Below are 26295 nucleotides of genomic sequence, written 5' to 3' on the forward strand. Positions count from 1 at the left end.
CTGCAAAGGGGAGCTGCTGAGTTTTCGATCAAGTTCAAATCACATGAAATCAAGGGGGTAGGGTTCCTAACAATTGGTGTCATACTGGAGTGTGAGGGAAAGGCAGGCAGCTGATTGCAGGGGACCGGAGACCACACTGAGCCTGGCTGTAAAAGGGCAGAGCTGTGCTTAGGCCAGTGGGCTGAATCACAGCCCAGTTTTAGAGGGACTCTGTCCGCATGCCTTTGCCCCTCTCCCTGCCAGGGAGAATGGCCAGTACAGTTTAAAGAACAGGAGGACTTGTGGCACCTTAGAGACTAACAAATTTATTTGAGCATAAGCTTTCGTAAGCTTTCGTGGGCTACAGCCCACTTCATCGGATGCATAGAATGGAACATATAGTAAGAAGATACATATATACATACAGAGAAGGTGGAAGTTGCCATACAAACTGTAAGAGGCTAATTAATTAAGATGAGCTATTATCAGCAGGAGAAAAAAACTTTTGTAGTGATAATCAAGATGGCCCATTTAGACAGTTGACAAGAAGGTGTGAGGATACTTAACATGGGGAAATAGATTCAATATGTGTAATGACCCAGACACTCCCAGTCTCTATTCAAACCCAAGTTAATGGTATCTAGTTTGCATATTAATTCAAGCTCAGCAGTTTCTTGCTGGAGTCTGTTTTTGAAGCTTTTCTGTTGCAAAATTGCCATCCTTAAATCTTTTACTGTAGCCCACAAATACTTATGCTCTAATAAATGTGTTAGTCTCTAAGGTGCCACAAGTACTCCTGTTCTTTTTGTGGATACAGACTAACACGGCTGCTACTCTGAAACCTTTCAGAGTAGCAGCCGTGTGTATCTGTAGGAGTTTTTCAAAAAAACTCGTACAGATACAGACAGACATCATCTTCCTCTCCAAATGCAAACAGATGGACATCATACCAAAAGGACTGAAGGTAAAAAATCCATTACAATCTACATACCACACAGACTATGCTGACAGCTTGTGTCACACACTCTGAAACCTGTAACAATACAGTTTAGGCACACTGTGGTGTTGAGGTTGGGTTTTCCATTTGGGATGGCATTTCAATGGGTTTATTCAGGGATTTTTCACATCATTCAGAGAGCTATAATCTGTGGAGGTGCAAGGTGAGCTATAACCCATGGGACAGTGCAGACTTTGCAAAAAGACAGCACTGGAACTCAGATTATTTACCTGAAATGTATGTGTAGTGTACCCAGCGAATCAATTTATGGCCCATCCCATTCTATGCAGGAACAAGGGGCCTCATGACTGACTGGAAAGATATCAAATTAACATGGCCCACATTAAAGGGATTAAAAACTATCTAACGAACAGGTCTCAAAATGTGATTGTAAACAGAGAATCGTTACCAAGTGGGTGTGTTTCCAGTGGGGTCCTGCAGGGATTGGTTCTTGGCCCTACGCTATTCAACATTTTTATCAGTGACCTGGAAGAAAACATAAAATCATCACTGATCAAGTTTGCAGGTGACACAAAAAATTGGGGGAGTGGTAAATAATGAAAAGAACAGGTCACTGGTTTGCTTGGTAAACTGGGCACATGCAAACAATATGTGATTTAATATGGCTAAACGTCAATAGGAACAAAGAATGAAGGCCGTCCTTACATGATGGGGGACTCTATCCTGGGAAGCAGTGACTCTGACAAAGATTTGGGGGAGGTAGCGGATAATCAGCTGAACGCTAACTCCTGACGTGATGCTGTGGCCAAAAGGGCGAATGCGATCCTGGGATGCATAAACAGGGGACTCTTGAATAGGAGCAGAGAGGTTATTTTACGTCTGTATTTGGCATTGATGCGACTGCTGCTGGATACTATGTGACCCCCTTGGTGGTTAGCGAGCACGGCTAGACTCAGTACTGAGCATCTTGGAACCACTGGACCCATAGGTCCTCATGTTGGATGTAAGCCTGTTTTACTGCTCCCCCATCTTCCCCCCGGTGCTTTGCTCCATCCCTCTGTAAATACATATTTCCCTTTCTATTTTCACTGTACTGTTCTGGTGGGGGTGTGGGGGAGTGTTTACTCCAGGGGGGTTGGAACAGGTGCCCCTGGTGGGGTAGAGGGGGAGTTTCCCTGCTTCGTTCCTGCACATGTCTTTTCTTGGCCAGAGCCACCCTCAGAGCAGACTCATCTTGGCCACAAGTGTGCTTTAGTTACACCTGTGTCCAGCTCTGACACCCACAATTCAAGAAGGATGTTGATAAATTGGAGAGGGGTCAGAGAGGAGCCACGAGAAAGATTGAAGGATTAGAAAACAGCAAGAGATTCACGGAGTTCCATCTACTTAGCTTCACAAAGGGAAGGTTAAGGGGGAGACTTGGTTTCAGTCTATAAGTATCTACATGGGGAAAATATTTACTAATGGGCTCTTCTTCAGTCTAGCAGAGAAAGGTCTAACATGATCCAAAGGCTGGAAGTAGAAGCTAGACAAGTTCAGACTGGAAATCCAGCATAAATGTTTATGGTGAGAGTAATTAACCTTTGGAACAACTTACCAAAGATCGAGGTGGATTCTCCAGCACTGACCATTTATAAATCGAGATGGGATGTGTTTCTAACAGATCTGCTCTAGGAACTATTTTGCTGAAGTTTTCTGGTCTGTGTTATACCCAGGGTCAGACTAGATGATTGCAATGGTTCCTTCTGGCCTCGGCATGTTTAGAGCAAATAAAAGGGATAGTGGTGGCTGCATAGAATGCACTGCTATAGGATCCAGCAGCCAATCCTGGTGTTGGATTTTAAAAGGGGCTAGATAAATCCTTCCCCACTTATAACATTTGTATGTATGTTAAAGGCTGAGGCAGGCAAACCCTGCTGGTTTGGGTGTCTGCTGAGCCTTGCCTGTACCGCATCTGTTGTACAAATGCTCTGAAACCTGTCAATGCATTATGGGTTACCGAGGTGTTTGCTCCTTCCTTTGAAGCATCAGGCATAGGCCACTGATAGACAAGATTAGGGTGCATAGCCAGCCTTTTAAAGTGAAAGGCCAGGATCTCTGGGAAGGGAAATGTAAAGAGTAATTTTGGTGATGTGGGGAAAGAGGTGCATGAAGGGAATTGTTTTGTTAGCTGCCCAGCACCCCCAGCACTGCCTGGGGTCAGTGTCCCTGGCTCCCCAGGGATCTGGTTCTGTGTGCTGGGACCCGGCTGGTTCAGATCCCACAGGGATGGGTGTGGCTAGACTAGAGAGATGGGGTGGCAGAGGCACCTTATGAGTCACTGGATGCTTTGCAGGAGATGGGACGGGGTGGAACCATGTGACAGTTCTTACCGGGCATGAGCAGTGATGGTGAGCAGGTTATAACACATACACTCGGCCAATCAGCTATCCACTCCACCGACCCAGCTGGCTGGAGACTCTGTCAGGTGGCAGAGGCGGCTGGGTAAGTGCCAGTGATGTCCAGGACAGGACAGACCAACGATCCCATTTGCTAGGACAGAGGAGTTGAGACTCTGGTAGGGTGACCAGATCACAAGAGTAAAATATCGGTACACAATGTGGGGGGGAGGAGAGGGGAGCCCCCACCGCAACCATGGGGGAGGGAGGTGCACAGCCCGAGGAAGCTGCAAGGGGAGCACACGGCCCTGGCTACAGTCCCAGCTGCAAGTTGGGGGTGCATGCCCCCAGTCCCAAACACATGCCATGGGTCGGGGCTGCATGGCCCCGGCTCCAGCCCCTGCTGCATGCTGTGGGTTGGGTGCCCCATGGCCCCAGCTCCAGCCCCAGCCACAAGTCGGGGGCGCATGGCCCTGGCCCCCATTGCAAGGGGGGTCTCAGAGCTGGGGCAGTGAATTGGGGCACAGGAATGGGGGTTCAAGGTGCTGTCTCTGGGAGGGAGTTTGGGTGCAGGAGGAGGTTCAGGGCTGGGGCAGAGGCTTGGAGTGTGGGGAGGGGATTCTGGGTGGCTCCCTGGATGTAGCAACATTTCCCTCTGGATCCTAGGCGGAGGCGCGGCTAGGCAGCCCTGTGCATTGCCTCACTGGCAGGCGCCGTCTCCACAGCTCCCATTGGTCAGGAGCTGCAGAGCTGGTGCTCAAGGCGGGGGTAGCATGCAGAGCCCCCTGGCAGTCCCTGTGCATAGGACCCAGAAGGAGATGTCGCCACTTCCGGGGAGCTGTGCGGAGAAGGCCAGGTAGGGAGCCTGCCAGCCCCACACCAACTGGAGGCCTGGCAACCCTACAATATTGGGAGAAATGGCACCGAATTGTACGTCGGTCGGGACGCAGGACAGAGAGTTCAATATCGGGACATCTGGTCACCCTAGATTGTGGCAGACATGGCATCTCACCCTCTCCCTGTCAGGCTGTAATGCATGGTACCAAAGCAAATGGTGGAAGGAGACAAAACTTCACGTTTCAGGGTTGAAGCCAATCTCTGATATGTCGGAGTTTGGATAAGACCCTCACGAAAGAGCAGACCACTCACCACACCACACCACCCCCCACCTGCCCACTGCAGGGTTTTTTGCACCTTCCTCGGAAGTATCTGGTGCTACCACTGTCTAAGGATACTGGGCTAGATGGGGTCTCAAGTGTGATCCCGAGTGGCAATTCCCACCGCCCTATGTTCTCTTTCAGTGAAAGAGCCCCGGAGCGCTGGATGGGATGGGACACTTACCGGAATAATCTCCCGTCCCCACTTTCTGCTGCAATGTTACAAAGTTACCCAGTTACAAACACCCCAAAGCACGGAACGGCTAACCCTGCATTCCAAGGGGGTTTTGCTTACCTACGAGGACAAGCCTTGGCATCGTCTACTTTTACCTCATCTCATATGGCACAGTGCCCGTGAAGGCCGGCAGGAAGTGCAGAGCTCCACTGACATTTTTCACACATTTTTTCATACCTCTAAAGCTCTCCCACAGCTTTAACCCCTGTTCTGCCAATAGAAGAAGTGTGTGAAATGAGCCCCTCGCTCACTAATGCACAAGACTAATCCTAATTGAGATGACGCTTTAAGTAGTTTAAGAGGAGAAGGGTCTATGAGATGGTTGGATAATTTTATGACCAATAATATTTGTACTTAAACATGCTAAGGTGGGAGCCATCTAATCTCATGCTTCAGGGCAAATGCATGAATCTCATGTTTCAGGGCATCATTTTATACTATGCATCAGGGCATCGGCTGATCACTATAAGGGTCAGGAAGGAAACTCTACCCCCAGCTCCCTTTATCCAGCACTGTAAGTATGTGCAAATATGGCTTTCGGAGGCTAGAACTCTTTCAGTGTGAGAGAGAAGACTGTTTTCTGAATATCTTCTCTACATATAGAAAGGGACCACGGTCACCAGAAACACTTTGAGAGAAAAGAAAACAGAGATTAAAAAAAAGCCCCAGGGGTGAGCTGTCGAGCTAACAGTTTAGGCTGCCAAGTCTCATTCATCTCCAGGACTTTTAGGGCAGTTCTAAAAGCTTCCCTCTCTCCCGAAGAAGGACTTGATGTTTGCTTCAGGGAGATCAGCCTCCCTCAGCCTGTCCCAGCCTGAGAGACAGAAGTGGTTTATGAATCCCATTGCATTTTTAAAAAGGCAAGCCACCACTTTCAGAGACAAGCCACAGAAATACACAGTCTGAATAACAGCAGCAGTGCACGCTCTCCTGGGGTCCAGAACCCGGCTCCCATTTCCTGAGACCCACTAGCCTCTCCCTGACACACTGCTGTGTTCAGGGGCTGGGCGCAGCTCAGCCTCCACCAAGAGGTATGCAAACAGGCTTCCGGCTTCCCATGAGCCCTTGCAACCATTCTCAAATCTTTCTGTAGAAACTCAAGACCTTTTCTCCATAGCCCCAGATATCTACCCCCAGGAGAGAGTGGGTCTTACACTCTGCTGGGTAGAAGTTAATCTTTCAGCAGCCGGTGAAACAAAGCAGTGAAGCCTCTCTGAGAAAAAGAGCGGAAGAGGGTTAAAAAGGAAACGCCCCAGTGTCTAGCTGAGGTGGGAGCTGGGATGATGGTGGGCTTGCTGTGTGATGCTCAGAGAGGACAAAGGTTATGGTGGAAGCCTTGGGGGAATAATAGAGTGAGGCAGTAGACACCAGTCTCCACCAAGAGGCCTTCCTTGCCTTTCATTATTCAAGCTTGCAACAGGGAGGGCATCCTCCTGGCTCCCCAGCTGCTCCTGGATATTGTGGATCTTGCCTGAGCTCTCCTGGCCTTTCCTGCACTCAGCTAATGCAGAGCAGGGCATGCTTAGTGTGTGGCTCACAGGGCGTGTGTTACCTGTGCTCCACCACCGCACTGGCCTCGGGGCTTGTTTCAAGGCACTGCCTGAGTTGAGCCTGTTGGGCTCTGGGGTTCTGGCTAACCTGCCACCTCTTCCTCTCCGAGCAGGACATGGGACCATCTGTCTCGTGAGAGACATTCCCAGCACTGCCAAATATCATCCTCCTGTTGTAAATCTCACGATACAGTACGACCCAGGGACATCTAAACCCTTCGGCTAACTGAGCACTCAGGTAACCGAAAGTGCTAGTTTGAGCTGTAGTTTTACTGGGATAGAAATACAGGGAACGAAGGGAATAATTCTTATGTTTGTTAAATACTTTGTACTTTATTAAAGAGTAAAAGAATCAAATTACTGAGTTTATTAAAACACAAATGTTGTATTAAAACCACTGCGGGCATACTTTCTTTTGGAAGTATTTATCTTTTAAAATAAACAAATGAATGACAGTCTGTAATTTGTGAGCATTTCTTTAGGTCTCTGTAACTGTAGGTGACCTCTCAGAATCTCTATAACAGTAGTTCTCAACCAACGGTCCAGGACGCCCTGGGGGGCCATGAGGTTTCAGGGGATCCGCCAAGCAGGGCCAGTACACTCACTGGGGCCCAGGGCAGAAAGCCAATGCCCCATCACATGAGGCTGAAGCCCGGGGCCCTGAGCCCCACCACATAGGGCTGAAGACGAAGCCTGAGCAACTTAGCTTCATGGGGGCCCCTGTGTCATGGGGCCCCAGGCAACTGCCTTGCTTGCTACCCCTTAACGCCGGCCCTGGCTTTTATATGCAGAAAACCAGTTGTTGTGGTACAGGTGGGCCATGGAGATTTTATAGCATATTGGGGTGGGCCTCAGCAAGAAAAAGGTTGAGAACCCCTGCTCTATACAACTAGAAACCCATTGATTAGTATGCCAAGAGACTAACTGGGAAGTTATTAGTGGTGATTAACTTACATAAGGCTACATGGGGGATGCACTGTAGATACGGATAACTAGGATTTGGGGATAAAGGGAATTTGGGTAACAAAATTATACCATATTTGGTGTTATTTTTAAAGCTCCTGCTCCTGAAGTCAGGTGATTCGGTGAGAATCTCAGTTTCTATTTGTAAAAAGGTACGTTTTCAGCCCTCATAGATGCAGAGAAAAACTAGAAAATCTGACCACCTAAAGGCTCAAATGCCAGAAGGTCAATAAAAAGAACTTCATATCGATTCTTTTTAAAAATCTCATTTTTTAAAGTCAATCTCATAATTTTGGGGCGGGTCTGACTCAGGATTTTGGAACCACACACAGTATCCAGATGAGTCCATACCACTGATTTCTATCATGGCATTATAATATTATCTGTATTATTCTCCTTCCCATCCAAACATCTTGTTTGCTCTTTTGACTGCAGCTGCTCATTGAGCAGAGGTCTCCATTGACCGGTCTCCCCTTCCCTGAGTTGATATAGTTAATTGAGACCCCTGTAAGATCTCTGAGCAACACAGCACCTTTCCCCGCACTATGCTTTACTTTGCATGTATCAGCAGTGAGCTGCATCTCCCATCATGATGCCCTCACTCCCTAAGCATGATTCAATCCCTCTCAAGTTCCCCACACTCCTCTCTGAACTCAACTAACCACAACGACTGAGGGTGATAGGGCGTGAAGGGCGGTGACTGTGAACCACAATTCATGGACAAGAGGTTTGTGTAAACCTCTAAAGCCAAAGCTACTGTGTTCTGCACCTGGGACTGAAATCCCTTTAGAAATGGTGACCTTAGCTAGAGAAGGGCGGGGGGGGGGGGGTTTCTTTGTTTGGTCTGTATGTTTTTGGGGTGTGAAAAGTTTATAAGCCTTTTAGAAAGTTCAAGTGTTGGTTTATACCCCTGATGCTGGGTTTCCTCTCCTGGAGAGATGCCCACGTACCTCCCGTTAGCACAGCGGGGTAGCACAATCTCTGCAGAGGAGAAAGGACCCATTTTGAAGCACTTAGAGGAGAGGAAGGTGATCAGGAACAGTCAGCATGGATTCACCAAGGGCAAGTCATGCCTGACCAACCTGATTGCCTTCTATGATGAGATACCTGGCTCTGTGGATATGGGGAAAGCGGTGGACGTGATATTCCTTGACTTTAGCAAAGCTTTTGATATGGTCTCCCACAGTATTCTTGCCACAAGTTATGGATTAGATAAATGGACTATAAGGTGGATAGAAAGCTGGCTAGATCGTCGGGCTCAACGGGTAGTGATCAACAGCTTGATGTCTAGTTGGCAGCCGGGTATCAAGCAGAGTGCCCCAGTCCTGGGGCTGGTTTTGTTCAACATCTTCATTAATGATCTGAATGATGGGATTAGTTGCACCCTCAGCAAGCTCGTAGATGACACTAAGCTGGGGGGAGAGGTAGATATGCTGGAGGGTAGGGATAGGGTCCAGAGTGACCTAGACAAATTGGAGGATTGGGCCAAAAGAAATCTGATGAGGCTCAACAAGGACAAGTGCAGAGTCCTGCACTTAGGAAGGAAGAATCCCATGCACCGCTACAGGCTGGGAACCGACTGGCTAAGCAGCAGTTCTGTAGAAAAGGACCTGGGGATTACAGTGGACGAGAAGTTGGATATGAGCCAACAGCGTGCTCTTGTTGCCAAGAAGGCTAACAGCATTTTGGGCTGCATTAGTAGGAGCATTGCCAGCAGATCAAGGGACGTGATCGTTCCCCTCTATTCGGCACTGATGAGGCCACATCTGGAGTATTGCGTCCAATTTTGGGCCCCCTACTACAGAAAGGATGTGGACAAATTGGACAGAGTCCAGCAGAGGGCAACGAAAATGATCAGGGGGCTGGGGCACATGACTTATGAGGAGAGGCTGAGGGAACTGGGCTTATTTAGTCTGCAGAAGAGAAGAGTGAGGGGGGATTTGATAGCAGCCTTCAACTACCTGAAGGGGGGTTCCCCAGAGGATGGAGCTTGGTTGTTCTCATAGGTGGCAGATGACAGAACAAGGAGCAATGGTCTCAAGTTGCAGTGGGGGAGGTTTAGGTTGGATATTAGGAAAAACTATTTCACTAAGAGAGTGGTGAAGCACTGGAATGGGTTACCTAGAGAGGTGGTGGAATCTCCATCCTTAGAGGTTTTTTAAGGTCAGGCTTGACAAAGCCCTGGCTGGGATGATATAGTTGGGGGTTGGTCCTGCTTTGAGCAGGGGGTTGGACTAGATGACCTCCTGAGGTCCCTTCCAACCCTGATCTTCTATGATTCTGTAGCCCTTAGGCAGTTCAGCTGCTCATCTCAGAGGAGCCAGTAAAATGCCAACTGTCCCTCTAGGCTATCCCTATAGGTGGAGATCCAGATAATGTCCAAACTAGATCAGCGTCACCTTTGCGTAACCTAAATGTGCTTATGGGCCTCTGCCTTCTCCCCCCTCTCCCGCCCGCCACATTCTGGGGCTCACTCACCCTGTGCCCTCAGAACCACACACACCCAGTCATGGTAGCACCACACACTCTGGCAGGCATCGTCACCCAAATAAAAGGCGCCTGGAAAACTGCCGCGATCGCAGCGTTTAGCCCTGGGCCGATCCAGAGAGAAGATTCAGAAAGTACAAGGCTTGATCCTTGAGCTTTGGCCCCATCTCCTATCCGAGGCTGTGACCTGGCTCTCCCCATCTAGGCGAGAATGGGGACATCCCAGCCCAAGCCAGCATCATTTCTATGCTACCGCACTGCTCCTCCACCGCGCTGTGTGCGGAGACTCAGTGGGCAGGGCTCAGACTTGCTGCCTGTACCGCCGGACATGTGACACAGCTGCCCAGATGCGTCAGCCAGCTACATGCTCCTCTGCTAAGCAGCAGGAATTGCCTGGTATTCAGCGTTTGGGGGACGCTCACCTACACCTGGAGAGTGCTCTGCCCCTCGGGCCAGCTCCTTCCACTCAGGCCGGCACAGCATATGCTGCATGTGCAGCCATTCACACCTTTCCACGGCCTCCTGGGAAAATCACAGGCCGTGCCCTCTGCATGTTCCTCTTCATCGTGAGGGAGATGGAGGATCAGGATGCGGCAAAACAAACTGTTATAACCATACAGCTAAGGGTAGCCTAGAATTCCTCCTTACCTGCAAGGGGTTAAGAAGCTCAAATAACTTGGTTGGCACCTGACCAAAAGGAGAAGTGGGGAAAGAAGATACTTTCAAATCTGGGGGAGGCTTTGTTGTGTATGTCCTCTTCGGAAGCAGAGAAGCATCAGGTCAGAAAACTCCTTCTCCTATAAACCATCCTAAAAGTCTCTCATATTACAAAAATTGGAAGTAAAAGCCAGGCAAGGCGTGTTAAATTATCTTCTGTTCTGCTTGTGAATTTTTCCTTTGCTGGAGAGAGGTTTATTCCTGTTTTCTGTAACTTTGAAACTAAGCCTAGAGGAAGTTCTGCTGTGTTTTTGAATCTTTTGTTACCCTGTAAAGTTATTTTCCATCCTGATTTTACAGAGGTGATTTTTACCTTTTTAAAATAAAAAAATAAAAAAATTAAATCCTTCTTTTAAGAACCTGACTGATTTCTCTATTGTCCTAAGACCCAGGGGTTTGGGTTTGTGATCACTTTGTAACCAATTGGTTAGGATATTATTCTCAAGCGTCCCCAGGAAAGGGGGTGTAAGAGCTTGGGGGGATATTTTGGGGGAATAGGAACTCCAATTGGTCCTTTCCCTGATTCTTTGTTAAATCACTTGGTGGTGGTAGAGTACCCTCCAAGGGCAAAGAATTTGTGCCTTGGGGAAGTTTTAACCTAAGCTGGTAGAAATAAGCTTAGGGGGTCTTTCATACAGGTCTCCACATCTGTACCCAAGAGATCAGAGTGGGGAGGGAACCCTGACACAAAACAAACAAACAAACATCCTCCCTCCTAATCCTCCTGACATGACCCACTGAGGGCCAGATCCAGCCCGGCTTAAGGTGGTTACAATTTCCACCCCCATCCGCTTTAACTCTCCTCAGTCTCCACTGACATCTGTCTTCCTTTCCGGTGTCACAGCTGACTGCAGTGCCGCACTGGATGACTAGCAACTTCCAGAGGTAAATAACAACCCCATACAATGCAGCAGCAATGCCTTAATGCACAACAAGATGGCTTGTCCAAACAGACCCTGGGACAGGGCAAGGGACTGAGAGCAAGGTCCCAGGGGTACCTTTGGTCACCACCCCGTACAACGACACTCATCATGCTCCCAGGCTAAAAAGGGCTAGGCTGAGCTAGCCACAGGGGAAGAGACCTCAAGAAACTCCTAGGCAGGTGGCACTCCTTCCTCTGAGTCTACGCTGACCCAACCCCTCAATGGTGGGTCAAAGTACCTCTCGGCCTCCCTGGCAGCCATACCAAAATCACTGGGCAGACTGCAACCCTTCCGGTGACAGCCTTCAGGGAAGAAAATAAAGTGCTTGGTACCACACTTTCCAATTTCTCAGAGAGGGAAGAATAAATCCATCTACTCCTGCAGGGTCCTGTAGATGTGAAACAACACTTCCTGGCCAGTGATATCAAAGGGTGCTCCTAGAGATAACCGGTTCATCGGGGCCTGTTGCTAGGGAGGGATTGTCAGCCATAGGTAATACATCACTGGTCCAAAATTAGGTCTAAAAGCTGCCTGGCAAAGGGGATGGCTATCTGGGGTCAAGATGAAATGGCAGTTCCTCCAGCAGCACCTACTCAATAACCCCCACCCCCAAACGGGAGGTCAGAGGCTGGAGAGCTGGCTAATGTCAAGCGAGGGGCCCGAGACAGGGCTCCCTGTTGTCTATGGGTGGCAGACATTCCTGAAGGGAAACTTTCACCACCCCCTAAATAATGTTCCCCCCAAACACTCTTCACACTGTTCTCTTCTCTAGCCAGGAAGAGCAGGATCCAGCTCACAAGTGATGGGGAGCGCACACAAGATCTCACAGAGCAAAAGAAGATGCAATTTGGCTGAAGAAGACTGTATTTATAGCTGTCTGCCTAGCACTTTGAGGGTTTGACAAAATTAGATTTATCTTTTCAGCAAAGCAGGTGCGCAATTATTGTTTATATAGACTGATATACGTGCACACACAGTATCCCAGGCCAGTGGCTCTTAACTTTTCCAGACTACTGTACCCCTTTAGGAGTCTGATTTGTCTTGCGTCCCCCAAGTTTCCCCTCACATCAAAACTACTTGCTTACAAAATCAGACATAAAAATACAAACATGTGACACTGCACTATTACTGACCCATTGCTGACTTTCTCATTGTTACCATAGAATTATCAAATACAACAATTGCAATGTAAATATTGTATTGACATGTCAGTATGTCGTATAGAGGGCAGAATAAAAAAGTCGTTGTCTGGATGAAATTTTAGTTTGTACTGATTTCAATGGTGCTTTGTATGTAGCCCGTAGTAAAACTAGGCAAATATCTAGTGAGTTGACGTATCTCCAGAAAACCTCTGTGTACCTCTGGTTGAGAACCACTGGTCTAGGCAGAGCTAGGAGTGATGCCCATAGCTAAGATTACCCAACACTTCCCATTATAACTCCCTTTTTAAAGCTTTTACAATTTCCCACAACACAGTCAGGGAGTTGGATAGGAGCTGCGGTGTGTGTATCTCTGAGACATGGTGTTGGATAGGAGCAATGTGGGTGGAGGAGGAGACAGGGTGTTAGAGCTGGCAGTTGGAGAAGGGGGTAGGAGGCAGGAGCTGGAGGTTGGAGGTGGCAGGAGGGGTTGGGAGGCGGGAGCTGGAGGTGGCAGGAGCTGGTGGGAGCTGGCAGTGGGAGGGGGCAGGAAGGGGTGGGAGGTAGGAGCTGGCTTTGGTCGGATTGGAGTAGAGAGGATAGGGGATAGGAGGAGGAGGTTGGAGGGGTTGGGAGGGGGCGGGAGGGGGTGGGAGGCAGGAGCTGGCGGTGGGAAGGGGTAGGAGGGGGTGGGAGGTAGGAGCTGGCACTGGTCGGATAGGAGCAGAGAGGGTAGGGGATAGGAGTGGGAGGTTGGAGGGGTCAGGTGCTGAAGAAGGGGGAGGTTGCATAGGCATTTTATAACTTGGGAGTTTTTGACTTTGCACCTTCCTCTGGAGTCAGCCTCCCATTTGGGACGCACTTGTGGGTACGCTGTCTATTGACCATGTGCTCACAGTATGGGCCAGATCTGCACCCACATGAGTTTACAGTCAGTGAAGCTGAGGAGAACTGGGGGCAACATCAGCCTTCCTGCTCGCCTGATCCTGGGCTAGTGGGAGCCAAAAAAGCACCGGGTGCAGCTCCCCTGGGCCATGCCCTTCACAGGCAGGGGAGGAGCAGGTGCTTCGAGCTAGCTTTAAACCGGTTGGGGATTTCCCTCTATCAGGGCGCTCCTCGCTGCCCCAGAGCTGCCTTCCAGCACAAACACCTGGACGGGGCTGCGTGTCTGGCCTAGCTATTAAAAATCCCTGACAAAATCAGGTTGACATGAAGTGCACGATAGGACAAGTAGTAATGGGGTTAATCTTTAGAAAGGGCAAGTTAGGTTTGATACTAGGGAACTCTTTCTAACTACAAGGCTAGTTAAGCTCTAGAACAGGCTTCCAAGGGAGATTGTGGAAGCCCATCATTGGAGTCTTTAAATCATGGACAAACACCTGTCAGGGATGTTCTGGGTTTACTTGGTCCCACCTCAGGGTAGGGGGCTGAACTAGATGACTCGAGGTCCCTTCCAGCCCGACATTACTACGATTCTAATTAAAGTAAATTACATTACAGGGATGTTGTAATTATCCCCAAACTAAGGGTTCTGAACCCCGGAAATTTGCAGAGAAAGTTAAACTTAAAACACATTCAAACATGTGGCGGTAAGAAATGCAGCCAAACAACATTTACTTTGCCCTGTGGTGGTTTATGGTCATTTTTTGCCACTGTACTGTTGGAAATAGAGAGTTGTGCTAAGAGGCGAATGCAAGCAGTGGCCATCTTTGCTAAGGCAGCCTGTGCCCTCAGCCCCACTTTGATGCTAGCCCTTTTGAAAGAGGGAAGATCATTGTGGAATTCTCACTTTATCCATCAGCCTCTGTTGAAGAAGAAACTTTCAACTTTGAAGAATAGTAGCAAAAAAGACCAAGAATCCTAAAAATAATCCTATAAATATAGGCCATGCACCAGATTTCACTGAGTTTGAATAGTCTGTGTTATTCTGTTACTAAAACCATTAAGAACAAAAATAGGTTTGACAGACTTTTCTTAACGGAGTCATTTAAAATTCATTTTTAACGGATTATCTAATTACAGCTTTCATAGCTTCATAGAGTCCAAGGCCAGAAGGGACCATTGTGATCATCTAGTCTGACCGCCTGTAAAGCACAGGCCAGAGAACTTCCCAAAATAACTCCTAGAGCAGATCTTTTAGAAAAACAACCCATCTTGATTTAAAACTTGCTAGTGATGGAGAATCCACCATGATCCTTGGTAAATTGTTATGATAGTTAATTATCCTCACTGTCAAAAATGTACACCTTGTTTCCACTCCGAATTGGTCTAGCTTCAACTTCCAGCCTTTGAATCGTGTTATCCCTTTCTCTGCTAGATTGAAGAGCCTATTAGTAACTACTTGTTCCCCAAGCAGAGTTGTACCGTGCAAGAGAATGAAAACCAATAATAAACAGCTCCAGAGCCATCTAAAGAAGAAGAAAACAAGGGAAGAATAAATGGGACATCTGAGCATTGAGGACGGGGTGGAGATTAAAGATTATCTAGGTATGGCCCAACTCCTAAACAAATACTTTGCCTCAGTTTTAAATAAGGGTAATGAGGTGCTATGGGGTAGTGGCAGGGTGGCTAATGGAAATGAGGATGTGGAGGTAGAAATTACCATGTCCGTGGTGGAAGTCAAATTCAAACATCTTAATGCAGAGGTACCCAATCTGCGGAGAGCCACCCAGCTCCACTCCTGGCTCCGGCTGCAGGTCTGTGCCTGGGGATCCAGCTGTCAGCCCCACTCCCAGGGGTCCCCTCCCAGCCCCAGCTATGGCCTCAGCCTCCTGACTTCTGTCCGCATCCCTCCCTCCCAGAGCCATGGCCCCGCTCCTGGCCCTGGCTCCGGGGGGAGCGCAGACAAGGGTAAGAGGGGGCATGAGGTAAAACGTTTGGGGACCAATGTCTTAATGGGACTAAATCAGGGGGCCCAGATAATCTCCATCCAAGAATATTAAAGGAACTGGCACATGAAATTGCAAGACCAATAGCAAGGATTTTTAATGAATCTAAACTTGGGTGTCTTACTCTATGACTGGAGAATCGCTGATATAATTCCTATTTTTAAGAAAGAAAAAAAAGTGATTTGGGAAACTACAGGCCTGTTCATTTGACCTCAATCGTATGCAAGATCTTGGAACAAATTTTGAAAAAGAAAGTAGTTAAGAACAGAGGTGAACGGTAATTGGGATAAAATACAACATGGGTTTACAAAAGGTAGATCATGCCGGACCAACCTGATCTTCTTTGAGGAGATAACCGATTTTTCAGACAAAGGAAATGCAGTAGATATAATCTGCTTGGATGTCAGTAAGGCATTTGATATAGTTCCATATGAGAAATTATTAGTTAAATTGGAGAAGATGGGGATTAATGAGAGAATTGAATAGTAGATAAGGAACTTAAAGGGGAGACTACAACCTGTCATACTGAAAGGTGAACTGTCAAGCTAGAGGGAGGTTACTAGCAGACTTTGTCAGGGTTCAGACTTGGGACCAATCTTATTTAACACTTTTATTACTGATCTTAGCACAAAAAGTGGGAGTGAGCTAATAAAATTTGCAGATGACACAAAGTTGGGAGGTATTGCCAATATGGAGGAGGACCAGAGTATTATACAAGAAGATCTGGACAACCTTACAAACAGGAGTAATAGAAATGGGCTGAAATTTAATAGTGCAAAATCATGCATTTGGGGACTAACAAGAAGAATTTTTGCTATAAGCTGGGGCTGTATCAGCTGGAAGGCACAGAGCAGGAGAAAGACCTGGGTGTATTGGTTGTTCACAGAATGACTAAGAGCTGCCAATGTGAAGCAGCCATGCAAAAGGCTAATGTGATCCTAGCATGCATCAGGCAAGGTATTTCCAGTGGAGAAGGGAAGTGTTAAAACCAGTATACAAGGCACTGGTGAGACCTCATCTGTGTGCAGTTCTGGACTCCCATGTTTAAGAAAGATGAATTCAAACTGGAACAGGTGCACAGAAGGGCTACTAGGGTGATCAAAGAAATGGAAAACCTACCCTATGAGAGGAGACTCAATGAGCTTGGCTTGTTTAGCCTAACCAAAGAAAGCTATGGGGAGATATGACTGCTCTCTATAAATACATCAGAGGGATAAATACCAGGGAGGGAGAGGAGTTATTTAAGTTAAGGGCCAATGTGGACACAAGAACAAAGGGATATAAACTGGCCATCAACAAGTTTAGGCTTGAAATTAGGCAAAGGTTTCTAACCATCAGGGTGAAATTCCAGAACAGCCTTCCAAGGGGAGCTGTGGGAACAAAAAGCATAACTGGCTTCAAAACTGAGCTTGATTCGTTTATGGAGGGGATGATATGATGACACTGCCTACAATGGCATGTGGCCCATCTATGACTTCTAGCAGCAAATATCTCCAATGGCCAGTGGTGGGACACTAGATGGGGAGGGCTCTGAGCTACTACAGAGAATTCTTTCCCAAGTATCTAGCAGCTGGGTCTTGCCCACATGCTCAGGGTCTAACTGATCACCATATTTGGGGTCAGGAAGGAATTTCCCCCTGGGTCAGATTGGAAGAGACCCCTGGGGATTTTTCACCTTCCTCTGCAGCATGGGGCACGGGTCACTTGCAGGCTTAAACTAGTGCAACCAGCGGATTCTCTGTAACTTGAAGTCTTTAAATCATGATTTGAGGACTTCAGTAACTCAGCCAGAGGCTAGGGGTCTATCACAGGAGTGGGTGGGTGAGGTTTTGTGGCCTACAATGTGCAGGAGGTTAGACTAGATGATCATGATGGTCCCTTCTGACCTTAAAGTCTATGAGTCTAGATACTTCTTAACCTTTTCTTTATGAAGCTCAATAGATTGAACTCCTCGAGTCTATCACTATAAGGCATATTTTCTAATCCTTTAAAAAGTCTCATGGCTGTTCTCTGGCCCCTCTTCAATTTATCAACATCCTTCTTCAGTTGTGGGCACCAGAACTGGACACAGTATTCCAGCAGTGGTCACACCAGTTCCAAATATAGTGGTAAAATAACCTCTCTACTCCTACTCGAGATTCCCCTGTTTATACAGCCCAGAACTGCATTAGCTCTTTTGGCCACAGCATCACACTGGGAGCTCATGTTCAGCTGATTATCCAGCCCCACCTCCAATCTTTCTCAAAGTCACTGCTTCTCAGGATACAGTCCCCTATCCTATAAGTATGGCCTACATTCAGGATCTGTCCCCTATACTGTGTTTGCAGGTATATTAACTATGCAAAATGTTCTCATTTGGATTCACACACTGGCTGTTTTATGTGAGTACCTGCGTCAGTCACGTGCATCGACTTCAGAGATGACTGTTAGCTTTCAATAGACCATACCGGTTGGAATGAGTCAGGGGACAAGGCTGAACAATGTTAATGTTAACACAGGTTCCTTGTGAATAAAGCCAGGTATATACAGAGTCCAAAAGCATTTCAGAGAGGAGTTATGTGCAGATCAGATATATAAAAGGCAGCAAAGTATAGCGTTGACGTGATAAGACTACTGTATGCTACTGTCATCAGCTGCACTGATCTATTATCCACCGCCCTGAAACATCACCCCAGTTCTGAATAGATTGAATGCCTCTGTTTATTTCAGGTGGATTTTCCGGAAGTGCTCAGCATTGGCCTAACTCTGCTGCTGCCCTGGAAATTCATATGGCATGTACTGCCTGCCACAAGCCTACAGCAATCTTTCTTTGACTGTCAGTTTCCCAGATACAGTAGCCATTCCCCAGCTAATATCTCTGGTGTTCGTTCCCTGTCCATCCGCGTGTGACTGTACAAGTATTTATACTGAAGCTCATCTTGTTGCATATGCTGCACTGTTCTAATCCCTCCCAGGCACTTCAGACTTTTCTCTCACGTTGGTTACTTTTCCAGTTTTGGGTTCATCCGGGAACTGATTACAGGTAAAGCGTATACCCTCCTTTGGGCAGTTCATGGATATATTAAATGACATGACCCTCTGGTATCCCACTAGGAGCAGTTTAGGACCCCAGTCCCCAAATGATTGCTTGTTCAAGTGACGCTATCTTCAATCTGTTTATCATGTGGCCTGGCATTGAAGGAGATTGGCTTTGGTGATCCTTACTCTATCCATGGTCTTCCTGTTCTCTACTGCAGATCCTGCAATCTGATTGCGAGGAGCAAACCATACACCTGAATGAAGCCTCTGAGGTCAGAGAGGTGCAGCATGGTGTAGGGCCCTGGCCCTCCCCTCCAGACTACAGGTTCAGGAATGCTTGCTCAGTATTAATAGCAAAGGCAGCAGACTTGCTTGCCATGGCCTATTTGATACACCTGTTCATCGCTGCTGAAAAGACACCTTTTCCCCAATGATAAACCCCTCCATTGGAGCAGAGTGAGCCCAAGACCAAGTGCTTTGGAAATCCCTGCTCTCTTGCATGCAGAAAAAAAATATACATCACAATGCTGTGTCTTCTATAACCTTAGATACCCAGTAGTGTAAGATCCCCCACCCCCCACTCTTTTCTCCTTACCCTAACTTCCCTGTCCGTGTCCAGCATGTGTCTCCATTGCCTTGGACTCTGTATGGAATAAATCTGAAAGCTTGCAGCAGCTCTGTCCTTCTCTGGGCACCTCACAAACTTCAGCTCCAAGTGTACTCAGGATGATGGAGCTCAGTGCACATTTAAATTACTTGCACAAGTATCCTCAGCCATTCTGCTGAGCACACCAGGTGCTGAAGGGTTCTCCCAGTGGTGAGTTGGAGCCGGTTGTTAAATTTAGAAGCCCTTTTAGAACCAGTTGTTCCGCGAGAGAGAACCAATTCTAAAAGGGTTTCTAAATTTAATCAGCCAAAAGTGGCACCTTAGGCTCTGACTCTGTGGGTGCTCTGGGGCTGGAGCCCCCACAGGGAAAATCTGATGGGTGCAGAGCCCCCCCCGGCAGCTCCCTGCCCCGCGCCTGGCCCTAGCTCACCTCCGCTCTGCCCCTGAATGCGCCGCCCCACTCTGCTTCTACGCCCCTCCGGCTTCCTGCCAATCAGCTGTTGGCACGGGAAGCCGGGGAGGGCTGAGAAGCAGGCAGCAGCTTCCCGCTCAGGCCCAGGGAGGTGGAGGCGGAGCAGAGGGGAGCTGGGGCCAGGCGCGGAGCTGCCGGGTGGGTGCTCTGCAGCCACCAAATTTTCCCTGTGGGGGCTCCAGCCCCAGAGCACCCACAGAGTCGGAGCTTAAGGCACCACTTTTGATGTGATCGGTGGGGGGAGCAGCTGCTCCCCCTAGCTACGCTCCCCCACCCCTGGGAGCCAGAGGGACCTGCCGGATGCTTCCCGGGAGCTACCCCAGGTAAGCCCCGCCAGGACTCCCAACCTCACCCCGGCAGGTCCCTCTGGCTCTTAGGGGTGGGGTGGACACCCTCCTGCCTGGTTCTGGGGGCAGTCAGGGGACAAAGGAGGGGGGTAGATGAGGCAGGGGTCCTGGGGGGCATCAAGGAATGTGGGGGGTTGGATTGGGCAGGAGTGGGCCACGAACCCCTCGTGGGGTAAGGAGGGAACTGGTTGTTAAGATTTTGGCAACTCATGACTGGGTTCTCCCCTCTCCCACGCACGGAGCCCAGCCCCCTTCATTCAGCCCCCCACCAACCTCACAAGGTGTGTGTGCCAGACCAATGGCACCATGACACCCTCACAAGCTGCACACTGCTTAGGCCAGGCTGCTACCTACACACCTCCAGACTGCAGGAGCCATTAGTTCAGCCCCGACCCTAGCACGAGTCAGCTCATGGCAAAGCTGGCTTAGCCGAGCACACACACAGCATGCTGGGCTTGAGGTGAGCACTGAGGATGCTCCCCAGGGACTCAGTCGCACAGAGCGATGCGAATAACCGACCACGTGAATAACCGACTTTTCAGTTCAGGGGCCAAACTGAAAAGAAAAACAAAAAAGTTTCCGGAGAACCCAAATTGAAATCTTTTTTTATTACATTTGTTCGAACCAAAATGAAACGTCTCGTTTTGGGAGGAATTTTTAACCTTTTTTTAAAAAATAAAATACAATTGCAGTAAAATTCAAAACAAATGGGGCATCTTGAATCAAAAAACCTAAATGTTTCTTTAGAAAATGTAAAAATAGTTTGGGAGGGGGAGAGGGAAGGGAATGGGGTCTATATAAGAAAAAAAGACCCAAAAAATTGGGACATCTGGTCACCCTAGAAGGGAAGGTGGTTTGAAACAGTTTGACAAATATAACCTCAATTCAGTAAATGTTTTGGTTGACCTGAATCTTCATTTTTTGGCCAAAAATGCATAGAAGATTTCCAAGCATGGAAAACTTCAGCTCCCAGAATGAAAGCTTCAGAAAGTTAGAGCAAATGACACTGGGGTGGAATGAAAACAGCTACTCTGCTGTAATCACGGTTTAGATCCACTGTTTTCTATTAATGTTTTGAAAATAGTGTAGGCTCTGGGAGGGAGTTTGGGTGCAGGAGGGGATTCTGGGCTGGGGCGGGGATTGGGGTGTGGGAGGGGTCCCGGTGGTGCTTACTGTGGCTCCCAGGAAGCAGCCACCAGGTCCCTGCAGCCCCTAGATGCATGGGCACCAGGGAGGCTCTTCACGCTGCCCCTGCGCCCACAAGTGCCGCCCCTGCAGCTCCCATTGGTCACGGTTCCTGGACAATGGGAGCTGCGGAGCCGGCCCTTGGGGTGGGGGCAGCTTGTGGAGCCTCCCTGGCCACCCACGCATGTAGGAGCTGTAGGGACCTAGCGGCTGATTCCAGGAGCCACGCAGAGCTAGGGCAGGCAGGGAGCCTGCCTTAGCCCTGGGCCCCAGGTGCGCTGCCGACCGGACTTTTAACAGCCCAGTCGGTGGTGCGGACCAGAGCCTCCGGGGTCCCTTTTCGATTGGAACGCCTGGTCACCCTAAACCAGGCAAAGATTTAACAGATTAACTCCAGATTACAAACACGATCTCATATGACAGCACTGTGCCTCTCTCTTCCCTGCCAGCCAAAACCCACAGCTGGGACTGTGTCAGCCAGGTCTAAAACAAAGCCTAACACAGCATTTCACTTTGAATTTCCCTCCTCCACAACACTCTTCACGTAGGGGGGAGAAAGGAGCACTTGTAACACAAATGTGCAGCTGTCTACACAAGTATTCCAGGGTAACCTTCATTCGGTCCCCTTGTGCATGTGCATTATGGTGCAGTCTTGTCTAACGCCACAGAGGAAGTCTGTGATGCTCAGAGCCAGAAATAGAACCCAACTCCCTTAGACCCCACTCCGTGCCTTAAGTAGAAGAAAATATTGTCCCTCTTCTTACAACGTTTTGCCTCATTCACTCCCAATCCTAGGCACTAAATGAAGCAGGGATCTTGCAGTACAAATTCTATGCTTGTGTAATTACAGATAGTATTACCATGCATATGCACTACAGTACTGATAAAGGTTGCTCAGGCAATCTGAATTCCCTAACATTGAGTGCTTGATCTTGCAGTTTTAATGTAGTCTTTGGGTATGTGATTGCCTAGGTTTTTTGGCACCATATTGACCCATGCGCCCCCCACCCCCACGAATTACCAGCAGGACTGGAAGCCAGGACCTTTAGATCCATAGCACAAACCACTACCACTTGAGATAAAGGATGAACTTGTAGGAACCGTGAGCTGTTTTCTTCTACATAGACCAACCACTAGAAGGGGACACAAGGCAGTCAGTACCTTGTACAACTATTTTCTATACAGCATAGAATACATAAAACTTTGGCACCAGGATGCCACAGTTTTGTTCCTGGTTCTGGAGGCATGTGTGGTACAGGAGGTCACAAAGACAGCATAGCCAAGCACATAGATCTGGCACATTCATTCTGAAAGGCAGTACGTCTGCATGGATGAGACATGAGTCTGCTCTATTATAGGCATTCCTAGCTGTGCTAGTAGTGACCTTGTGCAAACACTCAGTTACCCCCTCTGTAAAATGAGGGGGAATATTTACCCAGCTTGGAATACGGGGAGCGAGGTCTTGCGCTATCATGAGGGCTATGAAGTGCACAAATTATTAACCTCAATCAGGAGGAGATCTGCTGGGCATGGGGAGCGGGTGCTGCTGCTATGTCTGTGTGGCCCTTTAGTTCAGAGCCTAGTACACAGAAGGCTGTGTGGGGCTCAGTGCAGTTGGCATGCTTGGAGATCCTTGCATCAAGCCTTCAAAAACCTCAGCTAAACATGTGCAAATGGCTGTTTTCAGAGTCTTATAATCTGACCAGGTCTGGAGAGAGTGACACAGGAGCAAGAGTGCAAAAGGCACGTTCCTGACCCCAGGACTATCCCGTGACAAATGTCAAGCTCCTGCTACGAAGCATGTTGTTTTCAGAAACACCCACATTCTCAGAACTGGCTGAATCATTTTTGCAGGGACTTAACAAAAAAGAATTCATCAGGGTCAGAGAGCAAACGAAAATAATTTCAAACCGAACTAAAAATAAAGTATGATGGAAAATGTTAGGCAACATTAAGTTCAGATATCACAACTAGCCCCACCCGTAAGAAACCGCATGTGGGGTCAAATCCTCAGCTGGCAGAAATTGGCTTCAATGGAGCTGCTCTGATTTATAGCAGCCGAGGATCCGATTTGGTATGCCTCAGTAGTAGCATTGCTACGTCTCTCAGGTGAGCTCCTTGAGTCAGCAGACAAAGCGTACTCCTGAGAACTCTGCAGAGTACAAATTCAACTCACAGGGCTTAGTTTTGATTGTAGCCTTTGTTTGCAAGAGCTGGACCTTGATCATACTGTGAGATTCCTGGAGTAAATCTGATTCATCTCTCTGAAGTAGGGTGCTCGGACTTTGAGGTCCTGGTTTCAAGGGTCTCCTTGCAAGTTGCCCCCTGATTTGCAGAAAACTGAGAAGATTGCAGAAGCCCTTGTCTTTCTGAAAAGAGACTGATCGAGCGTATGCCAATAAAGTGAGAAAAGTGGCCAGCAAAGGGAGGCTAGTATAAAAATGGGAAAGAGATGGACACTCAAGAAGTTGTGAGGAATGTCCAGTTAACAGCTGATAAACAGCAGAGCAGGAAACACTTGGGAAAAATGGGATATTTACAAACCAGCAGGTGCAGAAGATATACATCCCACGGGGAAGGCATTTAGAGAACTACTGGCAATCATTTCAGGAAAGTCCTGGAGAACGGGGGGGAAGTAGAAAAGGATGGAGAAAAAAAATGTTGATCTTCTCCAGCACCCAAAACCCATGTAAATCAGTAAATCTAACTAACATAAAAGAATATAAATCTGTAACCCTTCACACCAGAGGAAAATGAAAGCATGGGCAATAAGCAGTATGTTTATGAAGAGCAACCTGTGTACAGTCAATCTTTGCTATTTTGGATACAGATATAAAATGGAAGAAGAGAATGCAATTAATATCTGCACTCTGCTAGATGTTGGCTACAGCATCTCTGTGCATTGTACAGGAGGAATTCCATGTTTTGTATGCACAACTCAGGAGCAGCTTTCAGAGGGTTTAGCCACTAGTCTGCTATCAAGGTGATATCTCACCCCATGTATGTATAGAAGGTATGCACAGCTGCCGTTCATTCCCTTGCCCATGCTTCCCCCCAGCCCTCCTCCACACACAGCCAAAGGGAACTGTTGCTTATAGCATCAGGTACTTACATTCAGCGCATTCTTAGCAGCTTCTGCTTCTGAGCGACTGTCAAAGCTGACAAACCCTACAGGCTGAGGGGAAAAGAGAAGAGGAGAGGGTCAGGGGATGACTCAGAGAATGAGCAGCACCCTCACTTCACAGATACAGGGACCCTGCTCACTACCACCCACCAAGGGTACTTGGGACCTGTTGTCCCCAACAGCCATCTCCCTGTTTCAGAGCTTAGGGGAGCCGAGAGCCACTCTGCAGATCTCCAAGGGCCATGTCTGCTCAATGGGCTTCACTTTGGCCACCTCTGCTATAAAAATCACTGCCTCTGCTGCCTTTCTCCCCTTCCAGTGGAAGGTCTAAGTGTGCAATGGCTGGGATGAGTGTTGGGAGACATGCGGTGCACTGGGTACCCATAGGCCTACTACAGCATAACTGAAACAGCATTGGCTTCAACTATGTTCTTAAAGTGGAGCCTTCAGGGACCCTCCATCCTTCATCTAACTCTAGTGTGGACAGACACATACTGGATGGGGACTCCCGACCCCTTAGGCAAGGCCTAGAAGGGCTGTGCTGTGACTGAGCAGGAAACCTGTGTACGGGGGCGACCACAGGACTCCTGCTCTCTTCCAGGTGCTTGGGGGAGAAGATGTGTCTTGAGTCTTCAGGTTACTCCTGCATCCTTTCTCCCCTCCATTTTCCCTCTGAGTAATCCCAGAGGAGCTGTGGCAGAGAACTATGTTCTCTGCCCAGAGGATGCCGTTGCTGGGGCTGCTGCTACATGTAGGGGGAAAGAGCTGAAGAACGGGCTGAGCCACACTGGGCCGGACGCCAGGCTGAGCGCCCAGTGGCTCTCCCTGCACTAGGCCGGGCTGAGCGGCTCTCCCTGCGCTGGGCCGGACGCCAGGCCCAGCGCCAAGCGGCTCTCTCTGTGCTGGGCCGGGCCAAGCGGCTCTCCCCGTGCCAGGCTGGATGCCAGGCTGAGCACCGAGTGGCTCTCCCTGCGCCGGACTGGGCTGAGCGGCTTTCCCTGTGCCAGTCTGGGCTGAGCGGCTCTCCCTATGCTGGGCCGGATGCCAGGCTGAGTGCCGAGTGGCTTTCCATGTGCCAGTCCGGCTGAGCGGCTCTCCCTATGCTGGGCCAGATGCCAAGCCCAGCGCCAAGCGGCTCTCCCCACGCCGGGCCAGGTTGAGCAGCTCTCCCTATGCTGGGCCGGATGCCAGGCTGAGCGCCGAGTGGCTCTCCATGCGCTGGGCCGGGTGCCGGGCTGAGCAAAACTCTCCCCACACCAGGCAGTCTTCCCCACATGAAAGGAAAAAAATCCCTTAACCGTGAGGCTCAACTTGAGCTCTTTTCTAGAAGGCTTGATTCCAACTAGGAATGCTAATAAAAGTACAGGTACTGACTGCCCGGAGCTCCTCACCCCAGCTGGCCTGCACACCTTCCATTACAGGGTAAAGACACTGCAATGAAACAGGACGGGGCTGCTTGTCATGCCACTCCTGAGTGTTTTCAATTTGATTCACAGTTCTGCTTGTCCACAGAAAGCGCAGACTCAGCTGCATCTTCACAGAGAGCTCACAGGTCTGGGGCCCTAACACTGTGCTACCTTCGCAGTACACACCCCATTGGGGGCACTTCATTACCTTGCTGGTCATTCCTAGATTACCTCCCCCTCCCCACCGCCCCCCAAGAATACAGGCTTCTGCTCCTTGCATTGAGCACAGCCAGCAGCTAGCCTGCAGGGAGGGTGGGGGCAAGGGAACATTCTGCGCCTGGGTGTGCGGTGAGGCTACTAGGTGTGTTTCTGATCAGTTTACAGCTAGTGATTGTGATACTGAGCACTGGTCAGGCTTTTACCTGTTTAGAGGTGAGTTTTATAAGAGAGCCTTCATAACCCTGCAAGAAGAGAGAAAAACATTGTTTAGTCAAAGCACTCACCGGGTCATGGCGAACAGTCAGCACTTGGAGCCAAGATGGCAAAAAGTGTAGAGTTCTGAGTTGTTTTTCACCATTTTACAGGGCATGGCTACTGGCAGAGTGCCACTAGCGGTGCCAGCCTAGAACAGAGCCATATGGAAGCAGAGGCCACAGCAAGGCCTGCTGGGAAGGGAAGTTATACAGAGGCAGCTTTCTGTACCCTCAGCCAGGGAGAGGCCAGGGGAATGGGCAGAGAAAGCCAGAGGCTGGGAGAGGCGCT

At 48.8% G+C, this 26295-nt stretch overlaps 1 protein-coding gene across 7 annotated transcripts in view; it reads right to left on the reverse strand.

The window, feature by feature from the left end:
• Positions 1-26295, reverse strand: part of RBPMS (RNA binding protein, mRNA processing factor) — a 141262-nt gene that overhangs the window by 70599 nt on the left and 44368 nt on the right. For all 7 annotated transcript variants that reach the window (XM_043513055.1, XM_043513057.1, XM_043513052.1 and 4 more), the window contains exons 3-4: positions 25956-25994; positions 24116-24178 (exon numbers count right to left, since the gene is read on the reverse strand). In XM_043513055.1, the coding sequence (XP_043368990.1) occupies positions 24116-24178; positions 25956-25994 (102 nt within the window). The remainder of the gene's footprint in view (positions 1-24115; positions 24179-25955; positions 25995-26295) is intronic.

This window comes from Dermochelys coriacea, chromosome 4 (genome assembly GCF_009764565.3).
Source record: "Dermochelys coriacea isolate rDerCor1 chromosome 4, rDerCor1.pri.v4, whole genome shotgun sequence".
NCBI lineage: Eukaryota > Metazoa > Chordata > Testudines > Dermochelyidae > Dermochelys > Dermochelys coriacea.